This window comes from Pavona decussata, unplaced genomic scaffold, assembly GCF_977016875.1.
Source record: "Pavona decussata unplaced genomic scaffold, jaPavDecu1.1 SCAFFOLD_214, whole genome shotgun sequence".
In the NCBI taxonomy this organism is placed as follows: Eukaryota; Metazoa; Cnidaria; class Anthozoa; order Scleractinia; family Agariciidae; genus Pavona; species Pavona decussata.
In genome coordinates, this window is record NW_028145619.1 from 2283086 (window position 1) to 2295000 (window position 11915).

Genomic DNA, 11915 nt, shown 5'->3' on the forward strand with positions numbered 1-11915 from the left:
AAGTGACCCTGAAACGAGTGGATACGCGGCTACGCAGATACAAAGTGGTCAATACCACCCCCTCTCCCCCAGAATACTATAGGGGCTACTCAGATACAAAGTGGTCAATACCGACCCCTCTCCCCCAGAATATACTATAGGGGCTACGCAGCTACGTGGCTTCTCACACAAAGAACGAGGCATAGCCATACAGTCATTTACTTCTAATTTTTGACGGTTTTCTTTGTGGGGAGGGGGTGGTATTGACCACTTTATATCTGCGTAGCCACGTAGCCACTCTTTTCAAAACTGACTTTTGGAGTGGCGGGGTATCGACTGTGGCTTAACGTTACAAACGCGATGGCGTGACAACGCTCCAAAAAGGGAAAAATTCCATTTCACTTTGCCTCCCGTGGCTCAAAAACGGGCTGTGATACCTACATAGGCTGAAGTTCCTACATAAACAATAACATTACAATTTGAAATTTGAAAATACAACTGGTCAACAGGCATGAACAAAATAGCTAAGTTATGTTACTTTCTCAAATTTCTCATTGTACATTAGCTATTTTCCTCTTGTCTATTTACCAGTTGTATTTTCTAATTTCAAATTGTAACGTTTTTGTTTATGTAACTTTAGCCTATGTTATTTTTTCTAAGGTCTCTTGCCACAGGGTCAGTCTGATACATACCACCGTGCCTTTCGAAATATTGGAAATATACTTCCCTGATCGTGAAATCAGCCTTGCTCCACTTTGAGTCGAAATGTGAGATCACGTGAGCAACGACCTGTGATAATATAGTTGGAAGCAATGCATCATGGGAATGGCCTTACTTCCGTCCCTGGCCTTGCTCTTTTTTAGATTATCTGTTCTGAGAATATTAAGTATATTATTCTATTATCCGAGATCTCGATTACACTCTCCTCGAAATTCCTATGTCCTCGTCATTTCATAATTTTAAAGGGATCGTAGCCCGAAAAACTAGAACATGGCCTCCTGAACATGCGTTATTTTTTGCATTTTTCAGGCGAGCGGAGGCAAGCACGAGGCGAGCGCGGAACGCGAGTCACGCTCGAGTCACGCGCGACGGGAGGGGCGCGAGATTGGTCGGGAACGGCTTGGTAAGCACCCAGTACCAATTCGTCGACATTCGACATTCTTTTCTCGGGAGTGTGTTGTGCTTGGTCGTGCTTGGTAAGACGTCTTCCGTGATCAAGTAATTTATAAGCGGCAAGATTTCTTTGTTTACAGGTAAGACAGGCTGTTCAGTTTACTTTTACAATACATTGTCATCGAGTGACAGCGAAAAGCAAAGGGCACATTTAGATATTCGGTATCCGGTCAGATCGTTCCATGATCGTTCCACAACATAGTCAGGATAGATCGATCCACTTGTAAACTTAAATAGTTAGTAAAAAATCTTTGAAATAGTTGATAGGTCGCTCCACGAGTGTAAGTTCTGAGTACTGCTCACTTGATCGATTAGAACAATGAACTATTTACAGGATCAATGGAGTATCTGTATCGATTTCACTGCAAACATGACCAAGTACTGTTCACACGATAGATCAAAGCAATGAATTGTTTCATGATCAGATCGAGTCTATGTTGTGAATGCCTGTTGAGTAGAATTAAGGATTAATTTTCACGCTTATTTTCAAAGTTTTCCTCGTCGTAATTTGCTAAAATTTTGAAGGAACAAGATGCCCCTAATGAGAGTGTCACGGATGCTCATGTGATGGTTGCCGAAATGTAGCAAAATTCGATAAAATATATTTTTATTCGATGAAATATATTTTCGTTCGATAAAATATATTTTCGTTCGATAAAATATATTTTCATTCGATAAAATATATTTTCGTTCGATAAAATATATTTTCATTCGATAAAAATATATTTTCATTCGATAAAATATATTTTGGTTTGATAAAATATATTTTCATTTGTTAAAAAATATATATTCATTCATCAAAAAATATGTTTTCATTCGATAAAAATGTAATCATTCATTAAAGTCACGTGGTAACCTTAGGCCTGCTTTCACAGCTTAAACATGGCCACAGATGAAGAAGTAGCCCAGATTGATTCCACGTGGGTTGAGTTTTCCTCAGCTCTTACTCATCGGCGACTTGACACCTACGAGTGCAATGGTTCGAATGTTAACTTAGATTTTCCCTCAGCAGCAGTTTTATTTAATCAGTGGTGTACAAAGGAGATATATTTGACGAAATGAATGTATCCTGGACATCAAGACTCACTATAAGCCGACTGAAACCTTTCAATACACATACTATACCTCATGTCACTCACCAGGAGAGGTTTTACTAAACCGGTGAAGCAATGAGACTTCTTACAACAAACTCTTAAAAACGAATGAATGTTGTGCCGCTAGCACTAAAGGCACAAATGGATCAGAGTATTAACTCTGCAGTCTTTGTTAAAGTGCTAAAGTAAATCAATGAATTTCCCACTGAACGTTAGCCCTAGTATTAAGGAAATGGGAGATCGCACGAGGCAAAGGAAAAAATCGCCGACCTCGGTGGGAGTCGAACCCACGACCTCCAGATTTGATCTTCCATTGCTCTACTGACTGTGCCATGAAGCCAGACGGGAGAGAGTAGTGAGTACTTGGGTACTCATCCCACGGGAGCAGGTGCAGTGGAACCCGGTTATTGAATACGGACACCACAGGGGCATGCCAAAGTGTCCATATTATTCGGGTGTCCCTAGAGTGGGGTTCTACTGTAGTAAGTACACTGTACTTCGAGACTCATATCATCCCACGTGGAGTCAACTTCATCGGTCGCCATGTTTAAGCTATGAAACCAGGCCTAAGGTTACCACGTGACTTTATCGAATGAATATATTTTTTATCGAATGAAAATATATTTTTAACGAATGAAAATATATTTTATGGAACCAAAATATACTTTATCGAATGAAAATATATTTTTTATCGAATGAAAAAATATGATATTGAATGAAAATATATTTTATCGAACAAAAATATATTTTATCGAATGAAAATATATTTTATCGAATTTTGCTACATTTCGGCAACCATAGATGTGGCCTCATTCCCATTGCATGCTTTGCTGTTTTTTAAAACTATATGTTAATGCCAAAGGTGGGGACCCCAGGCATATGTGGGGCATTTGACTTTTCAAAAGAATTTTTGGTCAAAATCCCCACTGTGGGGCCCCAAAATTGGGTCAAATCAGATTAAATATCCCCACCTTGGGGAAGTAATATCCCTTAAGTTCATTGTAGTTGTTGTGTATATTTTACAAATCATTGATATAAACTGCCAAGCTTTTTTATAAGTGGCTAAATGTAATTTAGGCAAGGTTAATCTCGAGCTAATGCTGCCAGCCGTCTCGCCCAGTTTGCACATGATCCGTGGGGGTGCCCCTTTGGAGTTTGCAGGGGCAAACTACGTACAGCCTTGCTTGCTAGCGATCGTTGCGATCACTGCTTCTGTGAGCGAATCTTTGCAGATTCATTAGCATTTTTTCATTAGCATTTTTCCGTCATGCCTCATTCTAGGCAATATAAGGCACCAGTTCCCAAGCTCATCAATTTGCGACGAGTTTAATAATTCCTTTGATGCTTTGTGTAATCCAAAGAAATGTAGCATTTAAAGTGATAAAATCAAATGTAATTGTCTCAATCTTACAGAAACAACGCGGGCTGTGTGTTGAGCTATACAAATTTAGCATTTCAAGTGATACAATCAGATATCATTTTCTCAGTCTAATACAAAAAAGAAAGCACCATATTGAGCTATACAAATTTAGCATTTCAAGTGATACTTAACAATTATTCCATGAGCGCGCGTTGGATATGAGATGGTAAATAGCCAACGAGGCGCGAAGCGCCGAGTTGGCTATAACCAATCTCATATCCAACAAGCACGAATGGAATAATTGTTTTATTAAATTCTCCGCGTTTGGGTATTGTTGTTGAAGTTTACCGAATTTTATTTTAAGTAAAAATTTCTTTCAAATTAAAACGACCGGATGTTGAGGCAACTTCCGACCAAAGCGCGCAAAACCTTATGATCACATGACACGCGCAGCACTTTGCAAACGGAGTTGAATGAAAAATCAAAAGCGAAGAAAATCGGACACAGTCGGACATCTAAAATTCAAGAAACGTTTAAATGTACGAATTATAACCTTTCTGAGACTAGCATTTAAGTGCTTTTGAAGTTCCGGTTGTTATTGTTATTGTTATGTGATCTAAAAAATCATAAAACCTTGCAATTTTGAAGATTTTAAAGGAAACTTCAGAGATACGTACTATTAAATAGTGCCATACCGAACTTTGTGGCTTTTATTGGTGTTATATTGAGATGGCATTGTTTGGTATTTCTTTCTTTTCCTTTTTTTTTTTTTTTCCTACATTTTTCCGAAGAAACTTTTGCTTCCCGCCGAAAAAAAAATTTAGCTTAGCGACACCTGGGGCTTTAGTTTTCCATATAAGGTCAAACTACGGTGTATGAGCTGATAACCGAGATTTAGTGAACCAATCAGAACGCTAGAAATGCAATATCCGAGGCTGAGAATTTAATAAAATCAGATATCATTTTCTCAGTCTAATACAAAAAAGAATGCACCATGTTGAGCTATACAAATTTAGCATTTCAAGTGATACAATCAGATATCATTTTCTCAGTCTAATACAAGAAAGAATGCACCATGTTGAGCTATACAAATTTAGCCTTTCAAGTGATACAATCAGATATCATTGATTTTTCTCAATCTAACAGGAAAGAGTGCACCATGTTTAGTTATACAAATTTAGCATTTCAAGTGATACAGTCAGATATCATTTTCTCAGTCTAATTCAAAAAAGAATGCGCCATGTTGAGCTATACAAATTTAGCATTTCAAGTGATACAATCAGATATCATTTTCTCAGTCTAATACAAGAAAGAATGCACCATGTTGAGCTATACAAATTTAGCCTTTCAAGTGATACAATCAGATATCATTTTCTCAGTCTAATACAAGAAAGAATGCACCATGTTGAGCTATACAAATTTAGCCTTTCAAGTGATACAATCAGATATCATTGATTTTTCTCAATCTAACAGGAAAGAGTGCACCATGTTTAGTTATACAAATTTAGCATTTCAAGTGATACAGTCAGATATCATTTTCTCAGTCTAATTCAAAAAAGAATGCGCCATGTTGAGCTATACAAATTTAGCATTTCAAGTGATACAATCAGATATCATTTTCTCAGTCTAATACAAAAAAGAATGCACCATGTTGAGCTATACGAATTTAGCATTTTAAGTGATACAATCAGGTATCATTTTCTCAGTCTAATACAAAAAAAAATGCACCATGATGAGCTACACAAATCTAGCATTTCAAGTGATACAATCAGATATCATTTTCTCAGTCTAATACAAAAAAGAATGCACTATGTTGAGCTATACAAATGTAGCATTTCAAGTGATACAGTCAGATATCATTAATTTTTCTCAATCTAACAGGAAAGAGTGCACCATGTTTAGTTATACAAATCTAGCATTTTAAACGATTCAATCAGATATCATTGTCTCAATCTAACAGAAACGAAAAGTCTAACATTTCAGGCCTTAGCTGCGCTACTTTAATTCCAAGATTGCCAGGACAGAGACAAGCACATGGGAGGATGCGACTTGGTCCCATTCCTCCGCACAAAAAAAGCAAACGTCCCTACCCTGGGGCCCAGATTCTTAGTTGAATTCCCGAGGGTGCTGAAGGCAATAGAGGTCAAATGCCCCACATATATTCAGGGTCCCCCCCCTCCCCCCTCTGACCCTGTGCAATTGAAATATTGCATTACGGTACTCGAGATCATACCGGAAATTTTTTTCTGAAAACTTCATGACAGAGGCAGATACATATTTGACTCACGAGTTATTCAGGGCTATTTATATTTCCTATTTATCTATTGCATTACATCATAATGGCAATTGTTTCCGGAAAACGTCATTACCCAGGCCAGATTACATATCTGACTCAGAAAACGGAAGACAATATTATTGTTGAAGACAAAATTAAAGACAGACAAAAAGTTTCCTAAATGAACACGGAAACTTTAGTAGAAATTGACAATCAAACCTTTAACTTTTTTTATGAACTGGATTTCCAGTACCGTTTAGTCATCAGTTCGACAAAGCCTGCAGCGCAGGTAACGTTTTAAGCTTAAGCTTGACCTTGACTTTGACCTCCAATGTTTTAACTGTCGAGTGCTTCTTAGAAGTCATTCTTTCGTTTTACCGCTTCAAAAGGATTAATTTTCTTTTTGAAAACAGCATAGCTGAGTCTAAAACATATAAACAATATGGCCACCACTAGGAGAGACCAGAATTTAATCCAGGTTTAATTAATAAATCAAATGATGATTTGACGTCACACAAGTAGGGATGAGAGGGTCCCCTCCCTCGTGATATACACACTGATTATAGATTTTGATTGGGCCATTTTTTGTTGAAGACAATCAGGATAATAGATCACTTCTAGGAGAGAGCAGAGTTTAATGCATAAACTTTCACACATGCGCAATGAACAAGTTTTCGTAATGTGCTCAGTCGCTGGTCATAAACTTTCAATACTGGGGCATACTCTCATGCCTCCCTTTAGGCTCTCTCTTCCTTCTATTATAAACATTTTTGTCTTTTAGAGCTCGAAATTGAAAGAAAGAGCTTAAAGAACACTCGACTGATGTATATAGTCATTGTGCGTTTTTATTTTGGTGACTAAGACCGCTGCGTTGAAAGCCGCTCAAAGCTGAGATTGTGGTCCAAGTCAACAGATTTCGCGCAAAATGGAAGGAGAAAATACAATGGAGAAACGTCTGAGGGTGTTCCCTGCTCATTCATGTATTCTTCTTTGGTGAACCAAATTTCACCGTTAAAATCATAGCGTTACCTGTGCCAGATAGTTAGACACCCTAAACAACTGTTAAATACAAAAATTAATCTCTTTCGCATAGTGGTTTAAAGCATTAACTTTGAATATGCATTCGATTCTTGAAGTAACAGAGTTAATTGCTTTATTTTTCTGTTTTGCTTTTAAAAGCCAATCACTCTAAAGGCTCCAAACAATTTTAAAACTTTCTTAAAAAATACAAAACTATTCAAGGATCGCTCAATCTTGCTGAGGGGAATGGCCAAAAATCTAAGCACTGTAGGATGATGCCTACTAATACAGGAATATTTTTGCACGGTTTAAAACTATGCAGTGAAAGCAGAACTTAGCAAGTGCTTTTGGTATCCAAAAAGAAAATTGGGGGCAGCGATTTATTTTACAGAGATAATAAAATTACTATTTGGAAAAACACCAAACATTCCTTTGTAATTTACTGCTTTTTCGAAGAATTGTTGCTTAATTATCTCTTAAAATGTGTGGTTACCCCCAATTTCTTTTTGGATTCCAATAGCCCTTGCTAAGATCTGTTTTTTCCACATAGTCATAAACCTCCCTAAAATACTTTGGTATTTAAGTAGGCACCTTCCTTAAACTGATTCCTGGGCCAACCAAACGAAATGCGAACAATGTTTTATTAACAACCTCGCCACTATTTACTTCTGCATTCACGAGTTAGCCAATACAAGGGGAGACGTTGATTTTTCTGATTATTTTAAGCCAATATCTTCTTCTATTCATTTGTATTCTACAATTATTGCCAGTCACTAAATGAAGATCTGTTTGTAAACTCACTTCAGACTACTCAATATAGTATTCATTCCCTTTATTACACTGATTCCAACCTCTAGAATTAATTACTAATAATAATGTCAACCAACCTATGCGATTGATATGAGAATTATAAAGGAAATAAGGGAGATGTAAAGAATCAACCATAAGAGGACACAGAAAAAATCTGAGCCCCAGATGGGATTCAAACCCACAACCCTCCGTGTTCTAGATCGGATGCTCTAACCTCTAAGCTACTGAGGACTCATTGGCGAGCAAGGGTCATTTTTGTGGGTTGGACTTGCGAACTGCATCACGCAGTCACGCACTCCATTGTCTAATATTATTTACATCTCCCTTTATTTCCTTTATAATAATAATAATATCAGCTTTGAATGGCCGCGTATCCTTATCAAGACGTGGCAGCATGCACAGTAGCTCGGTACAGAACGTGATTCTGTACTAATCTCCCAGCCTCATTTGTGGTGTATCCAAGCCTTTCAAGCTAAGGGACCGTTCATTTTTTATGAGCATGGGGGGGCTGGTGGGATTTGGTTAATTGCCACTATGAAACTGTATGACCCCCCCTAGCATGCAATTTTTTTCCACATGGCCCCCACCCAAAGAGACTATTTTTTTCTGATGACCCCCCCCCCCCCCCTTCCCGCCCAACCAGAAACAAATCATACTCCTAACTTTAACAAAACGCTTATGTACTTATTTTGGACAATTTGTTATTGTTTTTTGCTGAGATTGACATTTCTGTCTTTTTACTCTTTATTGTTGTATTTTTACATGTTAGCACACTCTTAGCCTTGCGCCGCGCAAGGACTGGACATTAATTAATTTAAGTCGCGCGTTCCGCGCGCAAGATGGCATGTGGATTGGCATAGACAGGTTTTCAGTTTTTTTGCTTTTCGCCTCAAAGACCGTGTTTTCTTGTCGCTAGAAAAGCAGTGTTTTGTACTTACAGTCTTGCCGGAAGCGATTGCCATTAAAAGCCAAGAAATCGTCAAAAACAGTACTGTTTATATCAAAGATAAACGTAATTGTTACTGTGATTTCTTTACAGTAATATTAAAAAGTTACCGTTCTCTGCTTAGGTAAAGATTTCTCTTGTTCGCTTTTATTACCTTTTATTGACCAATCAAAATGCTTCATAGCTTCCTGTTCTTGGCCGAAATTGCTTTCAGCAAAATTTTTGTGATCAGTGACAGGTTTTCATTTCCTTTCTCTCTCCTCTCCTCCTCCCTATAACAGTTTTTTACTCTTAGATGTTCATTATGCATGTCTCGATACTCATAAAGAGCACTGTAACCGTAACTTGTACTTGTTTACAAATAAACAGTCAATTTTTTTTAATACCCTAGTACAACGTTTCGGTTGTGGCAACTTGATGCCCCTTCTACCTCCTTGTCACTGACTATTTCCCCTGGGGTGCTGACAGGGATTCTTTGATCTGCATTTATGTGCTGTTGCCATGGCATTATGTCTGGATATCAACAAGTTGCAACCAACATGTGATCAGGACTTTTTCCATTTAAGTTAACTGTTCTGGAAACAAATGCCAGTCCTGGTCCAAGCCCTTTCTCCAACTGTACCTTTTATTGCATTAAGACTTTTTCTAACCAGCTTATTAAAATGACTTCTGCAAATCCATTTAAAAACACCAGCCTATACACCGTTAAACTAGGTTGAACATCCTGCACTTACTGTAACATCATTTTCTTTTAATATTCATATGGCAGTGCCAGTCATCGACATTCAAATCCTAGCAGTATGGTAGGATGTTTGTAACATGAACCAAGTTTAATGGCCTAACTATTACGAGTCTTTTCTACCTCAGAACATCGAAACTAGCGATTGGAAAGTCACAATTTCAACTCCTGTTGGGAGAACTTTGATTTTCGTTTTCAAAGTACAGTTGAACCTCAATTTATCGAACTTCTTTGTTTATATAACAAAGTCCTCGGTATAACGAACGTTATTCCACAGCCCGGCCGGCCTTTTAAAATGTGTGGAACAGAATCTCGATATAACGAACCCTCCATTTCCCAAGGACCTGGGCACTTCGTTAAATCGAGGTTCCATTATATTCTGGTCTTAGTAACTAAAAAAAAAAATTATTCGCCAGGTGAAAAGTATATCACATTTCTTTACTATAAACACAGGAATGACACAACCAACCAGTCCAAGAAATGTTACTAACTTAGCGCATTTTAGCTGTTGTAAAGGCATGAACGCACGATTTGTACATAATGGAAATGCCTGACAATATCGTTCGCTATTTTATGCATTTTTTCGAGGATTTTCACAAGGTGGTTTTTAATTACTTTTCAGATATTAAACAGTACTTAAGAAAAATGCCAAGATTGTTTATGCTAAAAGGACGCCGCTTGAACACGTACAAATGCAAACAGTGTGGCAAGTGTTTCAGGACTGCAACGGATCTAAAGAGACATAAAAGACTCCATACTAAAGAGAAACCTTTTCATACGGAAGAGAAGCCTTTGCATACTGAAGAGAAGCCTTTCCATACTGAAGAGAAGCCTTATGAATGCAAACACTGTGGCAGGTGTTTTGGTAACTTAAGACATCTGGGGAGACATGCAGATGTTCATACTGGAGAGAAGCCTCATGAATGTAAACAGTGTGGCAAGTGTTTTCGTAAAGCAACATCTCTACAGTCACACGAAAGACGCCATGCCAGAGAGAATCCTTTTGAATGCAGACAGTGTGGGAAGTGTTTTGCTAACACTGGACATCTGGAGGAACATGTTAAAGTCCATACTGGAGAGAAGCCTCATAAATGCGAACAGTGTTGCAAGTGTTTTAGTGACGCAACAAACTTGAGAAAACATGAAAGAATCCATTCTGGAGAGAAGCCTTATGAGTGCAAACAGTGTGGCAAGTGTTTTAGGAAAGCAGCCAAACTAAGGATACATGAAAGAATCCATACTGGAGAGAAGCCTTATGAATGCAAACAGTGTGGCAAGTGTTTTAGGGTAGCATGGGGCCTAAAAATGCATGAAAGACTTCATACTGGAGAGAAGCCTTATGAATGCAAACAGTGTGGCAAGTGTTTTAGGGTAGCCTGGGGCCTAAGAATGCATGAAAGAGCCCATTCTGGAGAGAAGCCTTATGAATGTAAACAGTGTGGGAAGTGTTTTAGTTATGCAGATTATCTAAAGAGACACGAAAGAGTCCATACTGGAGAGAAGCCTTATGAATGCAAACACTGTGGGCAGTGTTTTAGTGAAGCAGGAACCTTACGGTCACATGAAAGAGTCCATACTGGAGAGAAGCCCTATGAATGCAAAAAGTGTGGCAAGTGTTTTTCTTATGCAGGAAGCCTGAGGAGACATGAAAGAGTCCATACTAAAGAGAAGCCTTTTGAATGCAAACAGTGTGGAAAGTTTTTTAGTTATGCAGATTATCTAAAGAGACATGAAAGAGTCCATACTGGAGAGAAGCCTTATGAATGCAAACACTGTGGCCAGTGTTTTAGTGAAGCGGGAAATTTACGATCACACGAAAGAATCCATACTAGAGAGAATCCTTATGAATGCAAACTTGTATTAGCAAATGTTTTGTCGCAGCTGGACATCTGAGGAGACACGTAAACTTTCATACTGGGTTGAAAACAGTGCCACATGTTTTGTACATGTGTCTCATAAGGATGCTATAGATTGTATCCATGATAATGCGTCAGTCAATTCCAGCAGTGCCCACCCCCCCCCCCCCCCACCCCGGGCTAACCCCCGGGCATTAGCATTTTTTTAAAAAAAATGGGCAAATTTCCCTGGGTGGGGACACATAAGCTGTCTAAATGCCCCGAGGAGGGGATGAAGGAAGAGGGCAAATCCCCCGCCCAGGGATCGTCGCAAACTATTTCAAAGCCTTTTAAAGGGCCTATGTCGCGATAACTCGCATATGCGATCTTGATTGACAACAATTTTTTTTAACCAATAGGAAATCGTAATAATCAACACGGCGCGGTAGCGCTAACCGCAGGCACTCTGAAGCTTTCACGTGCGTTCTAAAATCTCTTTGTTTGGCCTTTAACCTTTTGTATTTGTAAGATTTTTCGTCCAGAGCCGGTTCGAATACCTTTTCTCGAGGACATCGATTTGTCGACGATATTCAAATTAAAATACAAAATGTGCGATTTCATTCCCTCACAAATGACCAAACAGTTCCTCGATATCGTTATTTTCACTTCTACAAGCCTCACAAG

General features: G+C 38.4%; 2 protein-coding genes across 2 annotated transcripts in view; both read left to right on the plus strand.

Moving 5' to 3' along the window:
- LOC146460218 (uncharacterized) overlaps positions 1-11915 on the plus strand; it is a 48205-nt gene that overhangs the window by 20701 nt on the left and 15589 nt on the right. The window lies entirely within an intron of this gene.
- LOC146460219 (uncharacterized) overlaps positions 1047-11915 on the plus strand; it is an 11906-nt gene continuing 1037 nt past the window's right edge. Inside the window, exons 1-2 of the mRNA XM_085088509.1 lie at positions 1047-1232; positions 10019-11915. The exon at positions 10019-11915 is cut by the window's right edge and continues 1037 nt beyond it. Coding sequence (XP_084944635.1) covers positions 10042-11289 — 1248 coding nt within the window. The 5' untranslated portion in view covers positions 1047-1232; positions 10019-10041 and the 3' untranslated portion in view covers positions 11290-11915. The remainder of the gene's footprint in view (positions 1233-10018) is intronic.